This window comes from Fistularia commersonii, chromosome 11 (genome assembly GCF_037954325.1).
Source record: "Fistularia commersonii isolate RoL2024-O1a breed Wild chromosome 11, RoL_Fcom_v1.0, whole genome shotgun sequence".
In the NCBI taxonomy this organism is placed as follows: Eukaryota; Metazoa; Chordata; class Actinopteri; order Syngnathiformes; family Fistulariidae; genus Fistularia; species Fistularia commersonii.
This window is the reverse complement of record NC_141294.1, coordinates 824,856-849,064: the sequence shown is the minus strand read 5'-3', so window position 1 is coordinate 849,064 and position 24,209 is coordinate 824,856. Positions and strand designations below refer to the sequence as shown.

Here is a 24,209-nt window from a genome sequence, read left to right as displayed (position 1 = left end):
TCTCTCAGCCGCCATCCATATGTGTGTGTGTGTGTGTGTGTGTGTGTGCGTGCATCAGCTGCACCCCCCCATAGCACTTTCATGTCAACCAACACCCAGTCTTGGTTGCCGTAGCCGAGGGTGGTCCGCGATGTGAGAACGGGTTCCTGCGGGGTGTGTGAAGAAAAAAAAGAAAAAAAACCCTCCGCGGAGCCACGGATACAGAAAACACAAACACAACATCCGGAGAGACAGCAGGGGACGCGGGCCTTCTTTCTAGATCGCACGCAAATGATATATGATTTTTTATATATCCTGTTGTTGTTGTCGTCGTGCGCCTCCGGGCCGCTCCCTTCTGGGGCGGAAGCAGCCAATCACCTGCCAACGCTCCTCTCACGCCAACTAACTTCACGTCCTCTTTGCACTCCATCCTCACACCTCCTCCCCGCTTCCCGCGGACCTCCTGCCCGGCAGCGCCGACCTCAGCATCCTTCCACCCGGATCTTCACCCTCCGCACTCCGGGGTGGATCGAATTCTACTATTTTTGCGTCGGAGCTACTTCTACTATTCTCTTCTGTAAAATAGTCGCCAAAATCTCAACTCATGGATGGCAGAGGAACGTGACTGGCACTCTCTTCAACGCCAGTTGGAGTCACCAACGTGTAAATATTTGTGTCAGACACGGACTAACGCCGGTGGATAATTCAGTAAAGTGTGTGAATAATTTAGTTTTGCATTTTCAGAGACAGCCCCATCACGCTATGAATCAATGGGAGTATATTGCGGACAGCGCGCAGATGGGAAACGCGGTTGTAAATAGCTGTAGGGTTAATAGTTTGTGGCCGGGTCCCCCTCCCCCCCGTCCTTACTGTATGGGAGTTGCTAATGGTTTACATGTGGAATGCAGTGAGGTTTAGCCTTTTTCAGCGCTCCATGTTTTATTCATCCACATCAATGCGGCTATGCTAATGGCGGTTCAACATCAGATGGTAAATCAACGCGGAGCGAGAGCAACAAAAAAAAAAAAACGTTCGAAAATAAGTACAGAGTTATCATGTGCCGTCATTATTTTTATTTATTTTTTTTGTGAAAACCTGAGGAAAAAAAAAAAAAAACAAACAAAAAAATAAATGAAGTTATACACTCCAATACCGGATCTGAGGATGATTGATTAGGACTAAAGAAAAAAGGACGAAAATAACCGAGGAGATGGAATTGATGTGAAATGAGGCAAGATCAAAAGGAGATGCGGTGGAGAAAGAGAAGGAAAGGGAGAGCAGAGCTGGAAAAAACGTCACTGGGAGCGTTTTGGGAGTTAAGTGATGAATGGATTCGGACGGGAAAACAGACAAACAGCGCAGCTCAAGTGGGACAGTTGCGTAATGTCACTGAATTAAAAAAAAAAAAAGAAATGATCTCCGTTTGTCGCGTTCGGAGTGAAAAGTTAAAAAAAAAAAAAAAAGCAAAAAGTTCAGGTGCAGGGGGTTTTGGCTAAAACACGTCTGACACCTGATCAACACCTCCTCACTTTCATCTCCTCGCTAAGAGGAATTTCAATGCTCTGCAAAGATTTTTGTTTTCCCTTTGATTCCCCTCTTTCACGGCTAATGGCTCCGGTTGATCACAGCATCGACGAGTGGGTCCAATTAATTACCAGTCAGTTACCGAGTAATGGCGACTATTACCCCGTCATGTTTGAATAATTGAACGCTTATTAGGAATTTGCTTTTGACCAAAAGTTTACTTGGACATACAGTTGGTAAATGTCTTCAGGGTTTTTTTATCCGACGCTTGAGTGAAAGCTCTTTACAGAGCCACATATTTCCCCCGGGAGCGGCTCCGAGGACAAAACAGACAATGAATATTGGACTTTCATTCATCAGGTGGCCAGAGAGCCAATTTAGAGTCGGCGCTAATGTTGATTTCTCCTGCCGGGAGCAGAAATCAAGGGGTTGTTTTTTCCCGAACGCCCTCGCCACAAGTTTTTTCCCGTCTTGAAATTATTCGGCTCAGGCGGAGCGGCCTCAGGAATACACTTCCTCTTCGGAAACACAATTTGACCAGAAATCACTTGGAATATTTTGATCGTTTTTGTGCTACCTCGCCGTCAGTACCGAGGAAGTTGGGGATCCAATGAGTTGCCAAACGCATAAAAAGGATCTTCCTCTTTGATGTCCAAAAACCTTCAGCCGTGACACAGGAACTCTTTGTAGCCTCTAAAGCCTTTGCAAGAACATTCAGATGGGAGAGGAACAAGGGAACTTGGACCTCAGAGACGGGGGCTTTCTAGATAGAGGTGATTGGTGGAACTCATCAGCCACATCTAAAAACCAGCTACTTGTTGGTTTTGGCAATGTAGGTCACCAGGCAGCTGTTCTCAGGCAACAAAACGTGACCGAGGCCTTTCCTGGGCTCGCAGAGGAACGGCTACCATTTTGGCCAAAATAAGTCTGGAGTTAGCTTAGAGTTAACATGGCGAAACAGTGCAGGGAGAAGATACAAACACTTCAACCGGTCTGACAGTCCAATGTTATTACGACCATGCAGAACACCGACGGCATGGCAGCTTCGGTCTCCACGGTGTCGGTGTCGTCTACCTTGGTGGTTGATTTTTGAGCTCGGTGCTTCGGATGCTTGCGCCCCTACCGGCACTGCCCGCGGGAATGCTAAACTAAAAAGGTTCCTCCGGAGGAGAAGGAGGAGGAGGCAAGTTCCTGGAACCAAATTCAAACCGAACTGCTTTGTCTGAAAGGGGCTTTGGATATAAATGCAAAAAAAGTGCATGAGCTGGTGCAGAGGCTCGCTGGGAAGCAAGTACTGTAGCTGAGGTATGTTCACTCCTGCAGCCACAGAACGCAGTGTGACGGTTGTGGACCGACCGCACCTTTGCAGCTGCTAGCGGCCCTCGTGCAGACGCTCTGGGCGGCGTGGACGATTTGTTTCTCGTGCCAACGGCAGAACTGGGGATATGGGTTGGAGGCGCTTTGCTTTTTGTGACGTTCCTCGCCGTTGACGGGTCGCCTAAGTGGCAAAAAGGGAGCATTTGTTGTGTTCTGGCCTTATTTGGGCCGGTCCAACGCGTCATGGGGACGCCGGAGACGGCCCTGATCAAGCAATTCAATCCCATTATATCACTGAATGTGTTACATTTTAATATCCCCGGTGACAGGCTGCTGTTTAAGGATTATTGAAATAAACCTTTTCATACTTCAGAGCCTTTCATGTTGTTGTTAGTGTTTGTCGATGACGTGTCCCCCCTCTCATGTGGTGATGGAGCGGACCGACTCCTATATGTAGGCCCGTCTAGTCGTACGTCTGGCAGACGGTTGGTTTCATCTTGTCGACTGCGTGTCTTTGCTGCTATTTATCAGCGACTTAGCAAGTTATTTTTGAGTCCGGTGCTTTTCCCTCCCGCGCTGCTGCACAGCTGTTCTCCGCTCCTTTCCGACACTTAGCAAGTTTGGTTTCAGGGATATGGTGACGGTTCGAACTGAGGTTTCTGGCAGTAAAACATTTTATCTCTTCCCCGCCTCTGCAGTTTTGGCCTGATCCACCATCGTGTCAACTTGATACTATCGTCATATAATGATATATATATATATATATATATATATATATATAAGGGAAGCGCATTCACAGGAGAGATGTCAGCAGGAAGGAGGAATGAGCGTCTCAAACATTCGCTCAGAAGTCATCAGTTCTCCGCCGTGAGCCGCTGAAATCCCGGGCCGGTCCCACCCGCGACCTCCGCCTGATCCGGGGTCGTCTCGGTGGAAATCCGCGGGGGCGGAGAGATTCTGTGCCGCGGGAACTTTAATCTTTGCAGGTATCTATCAGGATTTGTTTTTTTGTGACGCGGCCAACGGGCAGGGAGGGTTCAAACAGGGGACTGCGTAGATTAAATGGCCCAATTAATCTCCCCTCCTCCGGCCTGCCGGGATCCAGGTCTAGACTTCAAAGCTCACAAAGTTGAGGACTTGAGCCACTTGTAGATTCTTTTCCTTTCTTTTCTTTTTTCTTTCGACTCAGTGGGGTTTATGGAAACAACATCGCGGCCGTGCAATTTGTTATCTCCGTGAGGAAGGAGAGAGAAAGAGCTGTGAACCCGTCAGAGTGCAAAGGCTTCTTCATACTCACAACAGTGAGTAGAGAGAAATAAAAATTGAATTTAAAATAAAGCGCTGGTTAAGCTGAGGTGACAAAATAAGGGAAAAGGAATAAACATAGGAAAAAAAAAAATAAGGCCCATGACTTTTCTGTTCGTGTGATTGACAGGTGAGGAGTTATGAAACAACGTACATGACGTAATTCACACATCACATCTTCTTTCCATCTTCAGTCCATATGATGTAACCGAACATGAAATATCAGGGAAAGCGTGCAGTTTTGCGTCGCCCTCCCACCCGACCTCTCCCCTCCCACCTAAAGCCAAATGTGGGAGTCACAGAAAAAGAGAGCAATCGTCACATACGGTTTCAAAAAAGGCTTAAAAAACAAAGGAGAGCGCCGTCTAGTTTTGGAACGAACCGGGAGGAAGTGGAAGGGCATGTCTCACATGGGATGAAGGAGTACGGCAAAATGTAGACTGACTTTGTGTGTGTGTGTGTGTGTGTGTGTGTGTGCAGCTGCACATGCTTCCGAGACAATAACAAGTCCGGGGAGCGGAGCACATGGTCCCGGCCTGAACGCAAGTGTTGTACTGCCACCTATTGGCCGCGATCAGGCCTTCCCCGCTTCCCCTCCCCCGCCAGGAGCGAAAACACTGGAGCTGCAGCGTTTATGCGAGAGCAGGGAGGAAGGGAGGGGAAAAAAATAAAAGTAAAACTAATGAAAACACAAAAAAGAGTTGTGACAGAAGGAAAAAGAAGGGGCCGGGCTGGGAGGGGGGGGCCAAAGATGATACGAAAAACTCGTTCTATTTGTGAGGTCTATTGATTACGGGAGGGCTGCTCCAGCGCTAAGCTACAAATACCACTTCCGACGAAGAAATGTGTTCCTACGGCATCGACGAAAGTGCGACGGCGAGGAGCAGCTGTTTCACGGCGTCGGGCGAACCGTACGGCCGCGCGCCGCTCGAGGTGTTTAGCGACAAGGTGTTGCGTGCACGCGCAATAAACACACAAGTAGCCGGTTTCATATGCTCGAGTGGAACAAGCGGCGAGGAAAGGTGTGGACACAAGTTCAACGAGGACGGAGCAGATGGTGTCTGCTGGACTCACACAATCACACACACACTGGTGACATAATAGTAGCATGCCAGGTGTGCAGTTGGTGGCCTGCAGTCTGGCACTGAGTGCAGTCGTGTGTGTGTGTGTGTGTGTGTGTGTGTGAGTGTGTGTGTGTGTGTGTGTGTCTGTATCCCATGCTCTCTTTGTGTGAAAGGGGCCCCCTATTCACTCTTCTTGCTGCCAGCTTGGCACTAAATCACAGTGCACGCGCACACTAAAACACACACACACACACACACACACACACACTCACCGCCAGCGCCACCACCCTCTGCTGCCTTTTTGTCTGGCCAATGGGGAGAATGAAAAGAGGTCAAACAAGAAGACACGGGCAGAGAAGCAAAATGAAGGACAACGATACTTTGGTTGAACTTTAAGATGAAACTAGTGAGGAGAAAGAGAGAATGGGAGGGAAAAAAGGTCTTCTCGTCTATGGTGGGTCCCGTTCTAATGATGAACTAACAAACACGGGAGAAGCACGTGCACACACACAAACACACACACACACACACACAATGGGCACCATGGCCATGCATAATGAGTGGCGCTGGAGGTGAGGCGGCAGCTGCGCCCGGGGAAAATGAACGCAGCTCCTACGGCTAAAGTCCCACGACGAGCGAGAGGGAAATGTGTCCGACGGGGAGGAGGAGGACCGGTCGCTTTTTAAGAGTGAAGACGACACACTCGTCCACGTCTCGGGCCCGAGTGTGGAAGATCACCTCCGTTTCAAAGGTTTGTTCCCTATTTAACTTCCATTTGATCCAGTAAATCCCTATTTCAGCAGGATTTCTCCAGCTGATCCGAACCCACCCAAACGCTTTGATATTCCTTTTTTTCAACATATTCTTTTTAAGAATTCATTTTCGTCCCCCGGGAATGAGAAAGTGCAAAACCTGTGCGGCCGTAAAAATACCGATGTTGTATCTTCTCCTTCCTCTGTGCTCCTTTCGCCGGTCAAGCTTGAGCATACTGTGCAACACCGCCACCCCAGGACTCCTGATGGTACTGCTACGCAGCCGCAAGCTCCCCAAAACATACAAAGTTACATGCAAAGTGAGCGTAGAGGATGAACGGAAGGCTCTGTCCGTGTGCACGTGGATTTGAAACTGAGCAAAAATGAGCAATGGCGTGGACATTTAGGGGGAAATAAAAAAATTTTAAAAAGCAACAAAAAAGCATATATATGTATATATATATAATATTATGTATACACACGTATATTATATACAGATATGTATGTATATCTAAAAAAAATATATATATATACATAAATATATACATATATATGTGTATAAATATATATACCGTATTTTCCGCACTTAGGTGCACCTAAAAGCCTTTCATCTCAAAAATGGACAGTGCGCCTTATAATCCAGTGCGCCTTATATATAGATCAATATTGAGCTGCAAGAGGTCTTGCAACTACGGGAAGCAGCCGCGACTCCATTTTCTCCCGTAGAAGAAGTAGCATGCGGTGCATGCTAGGATATATGACTGCGCCAAGCGTGCATTTTCATTTCCATTTGTGTGTGTGTGTGTGTGTGTGTGTGTCTGTGTGCGTGTCGCCGAAGTAGCAGCGTTAAAAACGGTAGAGGGGAATTCCAGTCCCACCACTTGTGTGTATATAAAGACCCCAAAATGGTACCTTTCAAGAGGCAAGCAGAGTTTAAACTCAAGGCGATCGGTCACGCAGTAGAACATGGGATAGAGCAGCAGCCAGTGAATTCAACATTAACGAATCAATGGTGCAAAAGTGGAGGAGGCGACGCGATGACCTGCGCCGAGTAAAGAAGGCCAAACAGAGTTTCCGAGGGAACAAAGCGAGACGGCTACAGTTAAAGGACAACAGTGGGTTGTTGAACAGAGAGCAGCAAGTAGAAGCATCTTTACAGTCTCATGCGAATGAAGGTACCAACGCTAGCTAGCGACATGAACATCAATGAATTTAGAGGCGATCCGTCTTGGTGCTTTCGTTTTATGAAACGTTTTGAACGGTGACAAATGGAGTTGGAAATACATTGTTTGAACAAAGGCGACGCAAATAGCTGTAAGAGCTACCGGTACGTACGGTACCGTATTGTGAATGACTAACTTGTTTTGGGAGTCAACGGAGTTGTCAGAACGTTGGTTTGTGTTCTATTAATAAGGTTTGACTGACTTATCTGACTGTTTTGTTGACATTCCCTTTAGCGCAGCTCCATTTAGTGGATGCATAACACAACCCTGACCACTACTGTAGCTTCTGTTAAATGCGCCTTATAATGCGGCGCGCCTTATATATGATTTTTTTATAAAATAGGTCATTCATTGAAAGTGCACCTTATAATCTGGTGCTCCTTATGGTGTGGAAAATACATTACATACAGAAATATGTATGTATACATATATTGTCTATGGTGGAAAGAGCACGCAGACCAGGTCAGCCTATTTTGAATTGTTCTATTGGCCCTCCTGCCGCTGTGGTTAGAGCTTGTCGAGCCAGAAAAAAAATAAGAAACTCACAATTTATCCTGTGCAAGGATAAATAATTCACCGCTAGGCCAAACAGAGAGTAGTCTAAAATATAGAGAAGTAAAAAGTAGGTGGCAGGTGTGAGGTATAATAACAGCAAAATTATAAGTGAGTCAATTCCTCCATTGTCTTGCATATAATGTTTTTAATGCCAATCTTAGACCTGCCATGGTGCGACTCACTACCCCCTGAATGTCGGTGGGGGAAAAACTTCACCGCAATCCAAGCGTGACCTTAAGTGCGTCTCCATGGTCCAGCTAATATTTAGCAAAGTCACCCTTTTGTTTCTGGGAACCCGAGAACTAGAATTGGATCCACAAGGGTCAAAGCATCTTTACGACAACCATCGACCGTTCACGTGCAACAGTCCGTTTTCACGTGGGAGCACGGGACGGCGAAAATGTTCACCTTCTTACTCCCGCTCTAGGCAGAAAATAGGAGATACGTGTAATTACGGATCTTAAAATTTGAATTTTCACCATAATACGTCCGAGGCGCTGCGAAGCTGAACCAGAACGGGGATTCTAAGAACCATCCAGTCAGCATGTTTCACTGCAAAAGAAATCACACAAGAATCCAGGGATAAATTAAATATCAATGTCTGGTGCCGTGGTTGCGTTGACGTTTATCTAAACTATTTGCTCTGAGTGCATGTGTGTAAGTGCGGCGGGTTTTTCCAATTGATCGGCCGCACGACGTCGGGGGTGATGAAAAACTGTTGCCGGAGTCACACATGGGGAGACTCACTCTGTATGAAAAATCTCAGCGTCATAAGGGCCTGAGCAATATTCTGTCCAAAAAAAAAATCAATTTTTAGCTTCTTCGGGAGAGCTTTCCTAGAAGATATTGACTTTGACTCTGTCCACACGCATACAGGAAATTTGTGCTGCACGGTCAGCAGTTTTCCAAATGTTACTTCCAATAGGCAGCGCAAGGTGGGGGACTCGGCCATAATCAATGCACGCCTATCGATATCTCCGTCTCTCCACTCATCAGCCGCCTCCCTATCAATAAGAGACAAATTAGAGCGCGCTGTTCGCAGTGCATTTATAATATCCCGAATATTGTTCCGTTTGCAAAAAGTAAAAAATAAACCAAGACGCTTAAACTGTATACCGCTTTTTCGTCGCCCCTCCCTCCGTCAGGGGGTTAACTTACCTCTCAAGTAATCTATCTTGAAGTGTTATTCAAAATGCATCAAAATGTACGACACTCAAGCGAGGGGAGTAACCACTGACCCATTGAGAATAATTCCAGGCAAACTTCGGCAGCCTTGTCGGCCCGCGTGTCACGTAACGGCGGCGGGGAAGATAAACAGGAGCTGACACCTGTCAGAGAAGTCGTAGCCAGCCGGCGAGCTCGCCCCGTGTATCCGTCCGTCTATCTGAGGTTATCTGTCATATGTCATCCAGCTGAAGCCGGCACGCTAAGTGATGTCATTTCACTTGTGCTCGACGCTGATGACATCAGTCGTTTAGAAAGGCTGACAGAAGCGGGTTAAATATGTCGATAAGGTAAAGCGCGCTCCGTTTCCACCGTGATGCCACTAAATCAGCGAATGAGGAGCGCGAAGGAAAAAAATCGTCGTCATGACGCGGGTGTTTTTGTTTATCGCGACCTCGGCGTTAATGCTAAGTCGTTGTGCGTTCGCGCGGCTGTCGGCGCTACCGACGGAAAGCGTCTCCGGCTCGGCGGGAGCCTCAAACGCAAGCTGTGCCGCGAACGCTGGGATGCATGTCACACACTAACTGAGTGTGTCATGTGGGAGTGATAGCAGTGTGTCTCTATCCATGAAGTGTCACCTCCTGTTTTGGTCAGGGCTATTAAAAAAAAAGAAGGAAAGGAAGGGGGGAAAAAAAGTCCCACTGACAATTTAAAATGACAAGGTGGCAGGAACGGTTGGGGTTTGAAGACCACGAGTTCACTTTTACGCTTCGCCCTGTCAGCGCCGTCCATCTGACCGGCCTGCCGTCTCCTTTTCCTTCCCATTTAGATGTTATTTTTTCCATTCAGCTATTTATTGATGTTTGTCGCCACAGCACAGGGACCAAAATCCTTACAGCCAGTTTGCTGGCAGGGCAAAATGAAATGATAAAACCTTAAAAATACACAAACAATAATAATTAATGAACAACTATTCACTCATTTTCATTTTTTTTTTTTTTTCGTTTATCGTTTCATTTCGCTCTGCCGTCATAACGACAGGTTCACCTCGGACTCGTCATTCAGACACACACCTGATCACCTTCTCACTCATTCACACCTCGGCGTCTCCGATGAAGCATGTTTTTGGGCCGCGGGAGGAGAAACCCGGAAAGGCCTCCCGTTGCCGTGGAAGCAGCGGCGGCCTCCTTGTGGTGAGGCGGAAGCACTACGCCAACGCGACGCCCCGCAAATGAATTCTGGATTTGTTGACAATTAAAGCAAAGAGTGGATGAGTTGGTACAGACGACGACCCGCGTGCTTCCTTGGGAGTGATCTGGTTAAATTTACATGGATCTCCATCTGACAAGCATGTGTTCCTCTAGTTCCCCACCTCCTCTGTAGGTCTTCTCATTTTCCGCCAAACGGCGGCAGAGCCAACGGCCCGGCGTCCCATTACTGACAAAAGTACGAAAAAAAACGCGAATTTGTCAAAACAGAAGGGATGTTTCACTTTTGGCTACTTGTGGCACAAACGTGCATTTCTGTTGTTCGATATTAATGAGTAAATGTTGACTGCTATCAAGAAGTTATTTAAGGAGTGATAGTCTTCTTCTCCTTTGGGTTTTTCCCTTCAGCGTCTCCACAGTGAATCCACCTCCTCCATCTCAGCCTCTTCTCTGGATCCTCCTCTCTCACACCAACTACCTTCATATCCTCTCTCACCACATCCATCCATCTTCTCTCTGCTCCAATTCCAGCATCCATCTAACAATATATTGACTCTCCATCCTCTGTCCATGACCCAACCATCTCAGACCTTCTCTCCAAAACACCTGATGGACTCATTCCTGATCCTCTCCATCTTGGTCACTCCCAAAGAGACCCTCAACATCTTCACCTCTGATTTAAGGAGTGATGATATATTTAAATAAACAGCGGACGCTTTTATTCCTTTAAAAATGGGCCAGCATGTCTGTAACCTTCCAGGGCTGAAGAGCATCTCCAAAATAGTGGTTCCTCTCCTGTGACAATGCAAGGATGAAAATGCATCTGAAAATAGTTGAGGAACATGATGAGTTCAAACTGTTGGCCTTCATGGTCCCCCCCCCCCCCCCCCCCCGTCGGTCCAACTCTGCATTTCGGCAGGTGCGTCTGGTCTTTGGAGCTCCTTCCTCTTCTAGCTTGGTGCCAGATGATAACTGAACACCTTCAGAGTCCCGATGAAGCCCGTGCCTCAATGGCCCACCACTGTTTGGTGGCAAAAGAGGGACCTCCCGAACGGCTGATGGGTGCGATATCTCCGTATTCCCGGTACAAGTCGGGCTCAATGCTACTTCTTTTGAAAAGGAAGCGGCGGTCAACGTGCCCGCGAAGCCACAGATCGCAGGAAGAGGCGGGCCTGGCAGACCCGCTCTATTCTAAGACGACAGGATTTCATTTATTAGCCTGCTGGCTGTTTGCAATCTTCACTGTGATTAGAACCGTGCAGGAGGAAAAGGAAGTTTCATTAAAACATTCTTTGAGGTGGAGGAATGATGTGTTAATGGAGTTATTTCTTCTTTTTTTTTATAGATTGGACAATCTGGACACTATTATTCTGCAAGCAGATTTTCCTAGATGGGATATTGAAAATGTGGCGTGGATTCATTGCCGGATAATTCGGTCCGCGTCTGTCCGTTCAGTCCTCTCTCAACAGGTGACGCTGCGAGGTGTAAATCTCAAGGTCCCGTCGTTTTCGAGCTGAAAACACCATTTTCATGGAATGATAACAGCCACGTTTTGGACTTATTTTTACTAGCGGTCACGGTGAACGCTCGGCCCGGTCGGAACAGCGCCCGCCGCTGCCGCTCGGCCTCAACAATGGGATTCTTTCTTCTTTAGGATTTATCAAAATGTACGGCCATCCGGTCCCACCGCCCCGAGATGGGCACTGCCGAATGCGTCCCGGCTAAACTCGCCAGACTCCTGCTTGATAGACTGGAGGAGAACCACAGGAGAATCCTTCCACTCTGGAATACTTTCAGACCACAAATAAATGTGCGTTTGCGGTGATTTGCGAAAAAACAAATGTGAACTTCCGCACCTTCTTCCAGCATATCACATAAAACCTGTGCTCCCCACACACACACACACACACACACACACACACACACACACACAGAGCCTTGTCATTTCCAATGACATCCACAGCGTCCATTACCTGCATACATTAACAATCCTCTCTGATGTTAAAAAATTATACATTCATCCATTTGAATAATTCAGCTTATTTTAAAAGCTCACTCACTCTCTCTTATTTCCAGATGGAAAGAGAGCTATTTACCTCAAAATCGCATTTGAATAAATCCCATAAATCCTTTCAAAGTTCCCTGAGATAAACCAATCAAATACCCCCAAAGCTGGCTGGCTGGCCAATCAAAATTAGCATTCGTGCTTGCGGCTTTTTTTCTTTTCTCTTCCCTCCATTCAACAGGCATCAAACAGCAAATCAAATCAGGGTCTATTTGTGAGGTTCAATTTGTTTGAGATAAGCAAAATATGGCTAATACAGCTAGAAGGATGGGGGGGGGGGGGGCTTCCACGCAGCCGTGATGGGATTTCAAACCTCATGAAAATACGCAATGGAATAAACTGTCTGCCTTGAGTTTCTAAATGCGCCAGATGGTTCTACTTGTTAAAAAAAAATACATGTATTACGAACGGGTTCTGCTTGAGATACCCGAAGGGGTTTTCGGGGTGCGATCGCGTGACTGGGTCCGCATTTGTATTCCTATGTATCGGGACTCCGCAACGACTGCCGTGCTGAACTCCCTGGAAATATTGTCGAGATAATTATGCCGTCCTCTGATTGGATGTTGGTGAAACGTCTTCCCTTGTAAAAATCTTTCAACGCCCTGTATTTTCGCCCATTCACACGCACGTTCGCATGAAGCAACTCGGGGACGCCGAGGAATCGACTCCAAATTAGATATAAGTTCAACCCGGTTGAGTGTGTGTGTGTGTTTGTGCACGTGCACACCAATTTCCCAGGGATTTCGCAGTCGTCCTCATAGGGATGATTTCCCCGTCCTAATTCGCCACATTGCCATTTCTAAATGTCCATGTTTTTCCAATTCGTGTGCATGTGCTGGTACGTGTGGATGTGGATGTTTGGGCGCACGTGGGGATAATAAAGACGACATGAGGAAACTAAATACATTGAAAACTCATCCCCGCCCGTGTTTTTCATTCCACCTGCTCCTGCACAATGACAGGCAGTAACCTCCAGCTTCCTCATTCTCACTTTTCAAAACAACTACTAACCGTCTGCAACAATCACGCTTCCGCAGTTTTAACGGATCACACGCGCGCACATTTGCTCTGACCTCCGAGCTCAAGTTCCTGCTTTGCGTTCTTCGCCGAGCGGAAACCACTCTAATTCTAAAGGTGTCCGTGGAGTAAGTGAAGCACGCGGAGGAAAATGAAACCGCGGCTAATTCTTCACGTTTCATGCGTCGACTAATACGATCGGAGTTCATGTCGCTACCGAGAATTCAGAAAAACATCGCAAGAAGATGCTACCTGATTATCTGAGGAGGGAGCGCGGCCAGACCGGCCCGACCCGAACAGTCGCAGCGGTTACCCAGAACGAAGCCGAGCCAAAACTCCTCGCTTCCCTTCGAAATACTGTTAGCGCGTCCCGACGCGCCGTCGTGTGTTTCGCAAGTGCGCGAATACACTCGGCGCGGCCTGGCCAGCTGGTGAGTTTGCCCTTGACTGCCCACCCCCGGGCCGCTGCGCACATGCAGCTGTTTTAAAGAGTTCTGCACGTGAGTTGGAAAGACGCTTCCTTGTCAAGGGTATATTTTTGCCATTTCACGTCACAGGTGTAATAAGCCGATTAACTGAGAGAACTGGAGAGGAAACAGCAGAAATCGCATTGCGAGGCGTGACCTTCAATCCCACGCACACATGTTGAACATACAGTGGAACTTTGCGGTTAAAGCCGTACGCAGTGAGTCAGCAACCAGTCAACAAACACACACACACACACACACACACACACACACACTGCATAAGCCCTTCTTCTAGAACAGCAAATATACTTTTGTTTCTATCTGAGGTTCTTAAAGGGAATCCTATATTTATGGTTATCAAGATGCTACACGCAATTAACTGATGAGTTGTGTGCACAAAAACCTACCTGAACCATTAGGATTCTTGTCAAAGCAAGTTTAGACTCTATTTAGCCATGCAAGCGCTAATTCAGATTAACACTTTATGGCTGGTGTGACGGCGTCCGTTTGCCTCGTATCAAATCGAAATGTTTTGGGTTCAACAACCGAGACCTTCACGGACGGCCGAGGCAAAATTCAACTGAGACCACGATGACACTCGACACTGACTGGAACTCTTGCTGGTTAAAATGATGTATAAATGGGAATTTCTCTGAACCTTCATTTTTTTTTTCCCGTATTCTGACATATTTTATTAGTCTTTTTCTAGATCTGACTTTTCTGCATAACCCATTCTCTCGACAGTTATGGCGGAGCTTAAATGAAGCCAGAAATGGCCTATAATCCTGCAGATATTGAATGTTCTGGGAGTGAAGTTGGAGCTATCGGTGCAGAGACTTGCCCTTGACTGACCCGCCCGGGGCTCTAATTGAGGCCCGGCCTGCTGTGCGGCTGAAGAGCAGGGAGTCGACTCTTAAGGAACAGATGCCAGGGCACAACAGCTGTTCATTTGGCATCGAATCGGCGCCAACTGGCCGGACCTTCTACCCAAGAACAAAAACATCAACATGTGTTACCCTCCCCCCGCTTCCCTCTCCACACACACACACACACACACGCACACACACACGCGCACCCTGATTGAACGGTCTCTTTCAAAATCACGCAAACACAAAAACTAATATAGAAAACCCGCAGAGAATCACACTGCTATGCAAAAGGTAATGCTCTCGCTGCGCTGATCTTTGTTTTCCCTCTCATGCCAGCACGCCGGGAGGCGGAAGGTTTGCGTTGGGTTTCTTGGGGCCCCCGGCCCTGCGGGGGCCCCAAGAAACCCAACATATGAACTGTGACACGTGGGCTTGTAGAGAGAGGCGGCACGCGACAGAGAACATCAGCTTCCAGAGTGTATGTGCTTTACACTGATGCGCGTACGTATTTGTTGGTTAAATGCAGTCATTCATTTTTTATCTAAACCGCCTCTTCCTGCACTGATGGCCGCGGCCACATATGGAGACACGGGACCTTTCGCCCGTCTCCAACTGAACTCAGGACTTGGGAGGAAACACGGAGACTTTGCACAAAAAGGTGAGAGGTAGGAAGAGTGAGCGCTAAGATATTACATCAGAGTTTACAAGCTGGACTCTCAAGCTAACACTCGCAATGCACAACAAAACCCACGCATTATGTGATGCCGGCATGATCGGACATGGAAATGTAGCTGACTGACCAAAACAAAAACATCATTTTAAAGCTAATTGAACTCGATATTGCTTTTAAGGGACAAAAAAATGTACTTGCAATGGTTTGACTCACCCTGGAAGGACTGCCTCGCTCTCTCCACCAGCTCGTCGATGGGATAGCTGGCCAGATCTCCTCTGGCGTGCTTCGTCTTGCAGTACGTGCACGCATTCAGACACCTGGGAAAGCGCGCACACACACAGTGTCGGTAAGGTTTCTGTTGTAAAGCAGACATACGAGCGAGAATTCTACTTTTTTTTTTTGTATTTAATTGGGGGGGCAATCGCCTTCAAATCTATACTGGACTGTCTCGGAAAATTTAAATATTGCGATAAAGTTCTTTATCTCCTGTAATGCAATTACAAAAACAAAAATGTCATACATTCTGGATTCATTACAAATCAACTGAAACATTGCAAGCCTTTTATTATTTTAATATTGCTGATTATAGCTTACATCTGAAGAAAACTCAAAAGTCCTATCTCAAAATATTAGAATATCATAGACAAGTAATTTTGTTTTCGTAATTGCATTACAGAAGATAAAGAACTGTATCACAATAATCTAATTTTCTGAGCCGGTCCTGTATATACATAAACAGCAGTACATTACATGTTTATCGTACCTTACATAACAACAATGCTGCTATTTTATCACCAATGCAATTTTATTTCACGCCGATGTATATTTTGTCACATGTGAAATTTGAATGGGAATAAAAGTTATTCTGAACCGAAGTTCAATTTTTATTGTATAAGTGACATTAAGGAGCTGGAGTTCAGTCCTCCCTCCACAAAACAGTGTGTAACTGCCAGAGATTAAAAAAAGAAATAAAAACAAAAATACAGAAAACCTTTTTCTCATAAAACGACCCCGTCCTCCTCGACTCTAATAATGACTGTATTTACTTTAATTTATTTTTATATTATTAGACTAATTTATTCATTATATTTAACCTGTGGATCAGGCAATCCATTCAACATTAAGCACTTTATCCAGCACGCATTTTCCTGTTGACGTTACTGTTTCAAGTGTTTCAAGCAAAGTGATCCTGAAATTCCCGTCTGATGGGTTGAAATGCAGCCAGAAAGGCCTTTTCTGAAACGGCGGCTGGAGTCAGAAGCTCGACTCGGTCAAAGAGACACATTGAGACCCAAAACGGGCGTCTGGGTCGGAGGCGGGTCACGGAAAGATCCCACGAAACGCATGTTTTGTTTTGCAAAAACAGAGGCTCGATTCAAACGGGCTGCCGGGCGGAGCGCAGGGGAAGAAACACGCCAACGAAAAAATATATTTTTGCGCTGAGAAGAGGGAGGAAATCAAAACCAGATCCCACCGGTTGAACGGGCTGGGTTTGGTATAAACTCTTGGGAAGTCTTTGTTTAGGATGAAGGGGCTATTTTGATAGCTGTCCATGAATGGCTGCCGACGAGGAGAAAACTGCCAGCGAATGTTACTCCGCCGGGTTTCCATTATGGCTTCCAATTAGTCACACGCGGCTAAAAATATTCTCTGTTAAAACCACAATGGTGTCTTTTCAGACCGCGTCGCATTCATCCGGAGACACAAAGTGTAAGACATTAGCGTTTTTCTGTATGTGTACGGCGATAATCATTGGAACGGTACACGACAAAAGCCGAATTCTTCCCGGCATCGTAAACAAAGCGGTGCTGCGGGATCTATGACAGACGGTAGCGTTCTACCGTCAGGAGTCACACTGGCCGGTCACGCATTGCCTGGGAGACGTCTCCGGAGGGGAATACCGCATGTCAAATTCTGTTTTCTCCGAACGTTCAAAATAACCCGACGCTGACAAACTTATGAGGCGCGGAGCAGCGCGGCCAGAAATAGACAGGGAGCGTGCTTTCGGACGCAAAATGATTCAAAGCTTCGGCCTTCCTCTCGTTGAGAAGTGATGATTCACCACGACGGCGTGAAAACGAATGGGGGAGCTCGCCGTCAAACTACGCTGGATTACAAGAGCGGACACCGCATTCGGACGACGGCAGAGATTCCTTGGGAAGTCCTGCAAACACAGCCGCCTGCAAAGCTCCACGAGGATGTGAAGCCACTTATTAAACCACATTAACCGGTTGAGCATCTCAATGTCTCGCCATTATCACAGACAAGTTGTGCCTGTTAACGCCAGCGGGCGGCGGAGAATCTCTGGAGAGACTTTGTTAACCAATAGAACATTTGAATCTGTATTTCATAATTAAGTTGAAGGGCCAACGCAAATAGGGAGGCTTTAGCCCACAGTTTACATCAGGGATGGGCAAACGTTTTGGCTCAGGGGCCGCACTGATTTTTAAAATTTGCCAGACGGGCCAGGTCAGCACAAGATAAAATGCATATGTAAAAAAGAAAACAACGCATTTGTTAGCAGTTCTAAAATAAAACCAGCTCAGTTTTGAAGGCTCTGAACTTTGCTTGCATTTCTTGCACAAACCGTTTTTGTCCAGCTTGTTCATGCGTGTCAGTACGTCCACCGTACAGACTAAATCACAGAACCAATCTGTGTCATTCCGCTCAGGAAAATTCTCAAATAGCACCAAAAATGAAACAATCTGCTGTTTTAGCTCCAACATTCATTGCCATCCAATCATCCGCGTCAAGTATGAATTGTGTACCGATCTTTAGCGGGCCGGATTAAAAAGACCAACGGGCCGGATGTGGCCCGCGGGCCATAGTTTGCCCGCCCCTGGTATACATGTTTAACTCGCTCTTTCAAAATATTCTCAATAAAGCTGTTCTCACTTTATTAGGCCCTCGTTACGGGCTCGGAAGCCGACGAACCCTGAAAAAGATTTATTTGTTTATCATTTATCCAGCAGTCGGGGTGGCAAAGATGCCGGAGCCTTTCCCTGGTGTCACTGGTCGAGAGGCGGGGTACGGCCCAAAAACAAAGCCATGAACAAAAGACAGAGGCAGAGCTGGAGGTTGCAGAGATGAAGATGTTGAGGTTCTCTTTGGGAGTGACCAGGATGGAGAGGCTCAGGAATGAGTCCATCCGAGGAACCGCACGTTAGATGTTTTGGAGAGAAGATCAGAGATGGTTGGGTCGTGGACAGAGGAAGGAGAGTCAATATATTGGAAGACGGACGCTGGATGGATGTGGTGAGAGAGGAGGATCCAGAGAAGAGGGTCAGATGGAGAAGGTGGATTGGCTGAGGAGACCGTGAAGGGAAAAGACCAAAGGAGGAGAAGATCGGGCGAGAGGCAGGGTTCACCTCGGGCTGGAGATTCATTCACCCTCTCCTGCACACCTGCCGGTAGTTTCTGACCATCGGAGGAAACCGGAGAACCAGCAGCAAACCCATGCATGCAAACCCACGGAGCAAGATGGTCTGAGTGGAACCAGCGGCGTTCCTGCTGCGAGGCGGAGGCGCCGACCGCTGCACCGCCGATATGATGATATTATGTTCCATAAGAATGAATACAAAGATATTTAAACAAATAAATAGATGTTTGTTGACCCCGCAGTCATGCCGGACCTTTTTATTGGCATCCACTGACACACCTGCAACAGCAGCTTTATCATAGCCTTCTTCTGAAGAGCTTCCAACATGCCTGGAGGATTTTTCTTTTCTTTTTTTATTTCTTAATGGAGCCGCAGAGCAAACTGACAAAGAAAATATAATACAGTTGTCTTCCCATCTATCCATCAATCTTCCGCTCTCGGAGTATTGCTTATCCCAGTTGAGGGCTCTAAAGATGGCAGCCGGGTCACAAAACCTAGCTGTAGAGAAAACAGAGACAGATGGGACCCGGCGAGCGAACACACACACACACACACACACACACATGCAACACACACGCACACACACATGCAACACCGGGGGGTCCATCCATCTTAATGTGATCAGGCCCAGCTGAGTGGATCACACCAACATTAATCTCCAGAGACAGTCAGTGGTCTGCTCGCGCCGGCGTGTGTCTGTGCGTACGTGTTTGCATCAATTATTCCTACTTGTGCATGTGACTGTGTCAGTGTGCTGCTGCTGAACATTTGTCCGGTATCACAACAACGTATTAGCGGTTTCGACGTCCCCGTCAGCCCAAACACACTGCGACAACTAGTCAGCACTCTGGGGCCGACAGCCAAGGAACCGCGAGAAGCCGAGACGCCGCTCGGCCGTTCGAGCGCATATGTCGGACGAAATCGGACTTGCGTTGCTCTTTAAAGAAATAAAACCCCCCAAAAAATAACATTTTAGAAGAAGCGGAATAAACAAAAGCATGGACATCTCTCTGCTCTTCTTTGTTGAGGTTAATTAAATGAGCCACGTAGCTGTTATATTATCATATTTATATATCACGCGCGACAATTGTACATTTAATCGCCGCGTCTGAGCGAGCGAGGCAACTTCCCGGGTGTGTGTTTGTGTCTCGGCCGCTATTGTGAGGCGGTCTTGGAGAAAAGTAACAAAGAAAGGAAAGCCCTGAGATTTGTCAATGCATGCAAACCTCTCGACACACACACACACACACACACACACACAGCAGTTTTCTTTGGAAGGACTCCCTTGTGCAGCATCTTAAAGACACAGCCTGGGAGACAGTTAAGCAGGAAAGGGCTTTCTCCATGATAAGCATTGAGGCCTACACATTAATTAGAAAATTGCTCTATGTACAAACAAATTGGCCCGTGCGCGGGTGTGCGAATGTTCACGGGGGGTTCTTTTGTGAGCCGGCTTGAGGATGCAATTACTAAAACAAAGCTTGAACTGCGAGAGCAAATCTATGAGCTTTTCAAATTGTAAATCAAGGTTATTCATTGAACTTATTGTTCAGACTAGCCGAGGGGTGGAGTGGGTATAGGGGCAAACAAAATCTTAAAGTTGCCATTATATGGCTGAACAAAGCTTCAAGCCTGTAAGTTTGCTGTCAGAGTCTTCTCAAAGTCAAAGTGGAGGTTGTGGAATAATGTGGAGTCGAGGAAAAAAAATAGACCCGCACAATGGACCAGAAGACGTCGAGGCAATTAGTGGGGGATTATCGAAACGGGACATGAGTTTGTCGTCCCTCGCGCTCCTGCAAGGCCCTCCGCACCGCACCGGAGGAACCTTCCGGGCCGAGGTGAGCGCCGCTCGCCAGCCGGCTGCCAGCAGGTGGGATTTCCAAGGCCTGAGCCCTTTACTTCGCGGCGGTCCGTCAAAGTTTTGGCCTCGAGCTGCAACGAGAGGTTTCCCTCCAGGGGAACCTGTTAGGTTGGCGTCCTCGCGGCAGTAATGACGCGCATTCAAAACCGAACCCACGCGAAGGAGAGTCGCACGGAGAGCAAACTGCCTCGGCATCCACGGCGGGAAGAATAACCACCCGCAATGTGATGTGTCCAAGTTTATTTTTATTGCCTTTCCGCACGGCTTCGAACCTCCACTTTTAGCAAACTCTGTACTTGTGTTGGCTGACATGCCAGGCCTTGAACGCCTCCGAGGCCAGAAGAGCTTGGACCTCTGCGCTGTGCATTTCTTCACAACGTGCAAGAAACCAGCTGACCTTTGACCACATGTGATTCAGCGACTGGCGCGCTGCAAGAAGTATCTGGTCATGAATTCCACCGATCGCTGAGCACCTGCGTCACATGAGCTCCTACGGTAGCGTAGATCCCCGGGTCAGAGTTCGTCAGAGTCCCCGAAGACCTCCCAGGAACTGCAAAAGGTTCCTGCGGCGCGAAAGAGGCTGATGCAACATCTTCAGTTTGCGGCTCCTCAACAGACCATCACACATGAAGAAGTGTTCGGAAGCTAACTCCATTGATTATTGATATTTCGGGCGTGACTGACACAAGGTGTCGGGGAATTCATTCTCCGATTGTGCCTTCATGCCCGTTCCGTCGCATTCGACCCGGTCCGTTCTTTTTTGTCGCCTTGTTTCCCCAACGTTGTAAACTGAAACTACCGTGTAAGTGTGTGTGTGTCTGTGTGTGTGCGTGTGCTTGCGTTTCATAAAATGTCACATGTCGACCTTAGATTTCAGTTACTACTACAACAGTCCGGCTTGTTTTGACTGTGCGGCGGCAACACGTGCATGTCAGCGTGTTTGTGTGTGAAACCACAGTCCGGCGTCTGCATAGGAACAGCGAGTGTTTTCCCAAGTTCTTGTTTTGTCTGTAGGCAGACCTCGAGACACTGCTTTTTCTAGATCAGTCACTTCATTGTTACAGGCTAAGAATGTCCTCTTTGTTTCTTATTCTATTACAAAACAAGTTGATAAAGTCAAAGCCGGTTTAGAAAGCCATCTACCTATCGCTGCCCTTCCTTTTCAATTTTAAGATGGGCCGAGGAGCGGTTGGCAAAAGCATCAAAATGAAAACGATGATTTATAGCTCGCCGTGGCAACGTTATAAGGCAATAATTGCCCCAGTCAAACGCCATTATCGCCAATTACAGTCGAATCCCATTGTGAATATCAAATGTGGCATTTGCGGAGCCAAATGTTTTAAATTCTAATCATGGGATCAATTTTAGTTTTGGACTGAAGCGCAGTCGCCGAGCGGATGGGGATTTTTCAGTTTTGCGTGAGGGGAGAAGGGGACGCAGGGGCAGATGTTTTATTTTGGAAATCTAATTGTCGGGCTTGTCAAACACTCGGCCGGATAGGTCTGCGAAGGCTCTCGGTCGTCCGGGCCGCGGGAGCCGCCGACCGTTCTGATTGGACGGCGGGACTCGCTTTGAATTCTCGGGGGTGATTCACCTCTTATTTGAGCCGGGTTTCTTCTGCTAGACTTGCTGCGCAAATTTAAAGCGAGTGCAGTTGCCAAGATAAGACTTGTCAGTCACGAACAGGGGATATAATTAACCTCATGGCTAATCGACAAGCGCGGCGGCTAGCAGGCGCAATTAGAACTGCGCGGCCAAGTAATCTCAGTATTCTACAGCAGGAGACACTGTGAGAGATAGCTTCTGAAAGGTGCTTCGGTGAGCTTCTCATGGCGGGAAGGCCAGCCGAGCTGCGTCGCCACTTCGGCTTATCGAGCTCAATTAGAGGCCGAAACGGCTCTCCCGTGTACGACGAGCGCTCGCTTGGATTCCTTCCGTGAAACCGCAGCTCTTAGGACGAAATTGTCGGTCCAGATGTTTCCACGAGTCGAATTTTTCGACAAAAAATTCAAGAATATGCCGTCGTGACATCACTTTCTAACTTTCTGCTTTATTGTTTCACTGCTGTGCCGTTGACCAATATTTCCAACGATTCAGCCGGAACAGACTGGCGACAGCGAGACTCACTTCATTTCAACTGGACATGTTACCTTTGAACATCTGTGTTTTGTGCCATCAGGTGTATCGCTATCTTCCACACACACACACACACACACACGATATCTTCGGAATATCTTCGGTTACCACGTTGCTCTCTGTGAAGCACAGGTCATCTGCAGTCCTCAATAAATAATTTCATTCATTCTTTGCAACCGAGATACATCAATTTATGAATTACAAGCAGCGGTTTTACACACACACACACACACACACACTACTGAAACAGGCTTTGATCAATGACTGTGATTTCACTCCCACAGACGACTGCTGCTGCTGCTGCTGCTGCTGTTGTTCATTTAAAGCTGCTAAATTGTTTCTTCTTATATACAAGTAGATCTTTTCATACATCAACTCTCAATCTGTGTTATTAGCCAATTTTGAATTGTTCGGCCGGGTAATTCCAGGACATTATTAGTAATGCCTTCTCAGAGGCAGTGATGTTTGGAGGCGGGGCTTCTGAGTGCATGAGTGCGATGCGAGCATCTGCACCGGGTTCCTCGAGCGTCACAGTGAAAAACAACCAAAAAAAAGAGGAGGAAGACAACAGGGGGCAACATGGAGAGCAAAATTGGGCGAATAATAACGGTTGAAGTGTTTTTATCTTCTCTCTGTAAAGCTTCATCATAGGACGAGTCTTGCTCTTGGGTTGTTCCATACAGACACGCAAGCATCTTGGTGAGGAGTTTCATCCGTCACCTGAATTCCTAACAAACCTTCCAAAGACTGCGTGGCTGCTGGTTCCCATGCTGTCCAAATACATGAAAAAACAGGCTGGTTCCTGACAAGGTTCTAGGAATTGCGCAAAGTTCCTGCCACGCGGAAGGAGCTCTAGTGCTGATTTTCGGTCAAAAAAGTGTCGGAAGCGCCGGCGTCTCTGAGAAAACAACATGTTTTATGCCCGCGACAGACAAAGACAACCAATCATTCGAAACCACCGTGGAGCGTTTAGCTCCCAGAGGAACGCATGCAAGGAGCTGCTTTATGCAAATAGTCTGTTGTCTAATCTGTCGCGTACGTGGGCGAACGTGTGTGTGTGTGTGTGTCTCTATCGAAACTGTGTTCACACTGGGGCTAATTCAGTTACTCGGGAGTTCTGTGGTGTAATGTCTTGTAATGACGCACAATCTCATTTCATCCAAGGAGACACATCAATCTTTTGGATTTACTGCAGGGAGCACGGTCTCTCCAAGTGAGTGAGTTGGGGGGGGCGGCGGCAGTGAATGGAGTGTGTGTGAGTGTGCATGCATTTGTGTGTTTGTGTGTTAAACAGTGGGAAAGGGGGAAATTGAATAATATGTCCAGACCACTGGAGCTGAAAACTACCCATACATTGGTTTGATAAACAGCAGGAAGGCCACCATGGAGCGCTGCCGGGGGAGAACCAGAGGGGGCGGCTTCGCCAATGTTTGTGTGCGTAGATTTGGGAATAGAAAAGAGAACCGGGATTTCTCTCTCCGTTTTCCGTGGCTCTAAATGCGCTAAAGTGCAAAATGACGACATTACACGTATACATTATCTCTCCGAGCAGAGGCGTGTGCTCACACACCCTTGAAACCCTCGTGGAAGCACTTTTCACTTCCATGTAACGCCACGTTTCTCTGTCACATGATGCGGTTAATGCACAGCC

The 24,209-nt window shown here is 47.3% G+C and overlaps 1 protein-coding gene across 2 annotated transcripts in view; it reads right to left on the bottom strand.

Moving 5' to 3' along the window:
• The window catches only part of cdkal1 (CDK5 regulatory subunit associated protein 1-like 1), a 239,643-nt gene that overhangs the window by 127,222 nt on the left and 88,212 nt on the right, over positions 1-24,209 (bottom strand). For both annotated transcript variants that reach the window (XM_086156022.1, XM_086156023.1), the window contains exon 8: positions 15,396-15,499. In XM_086156022.1, the coding sequence (XP_086012148.1) occupies positions 15,396-15,499 (104 nt within the window). The remainder of the gene's footprint in view (positions 1-15,395; positions 15,500-24,209) is intronic.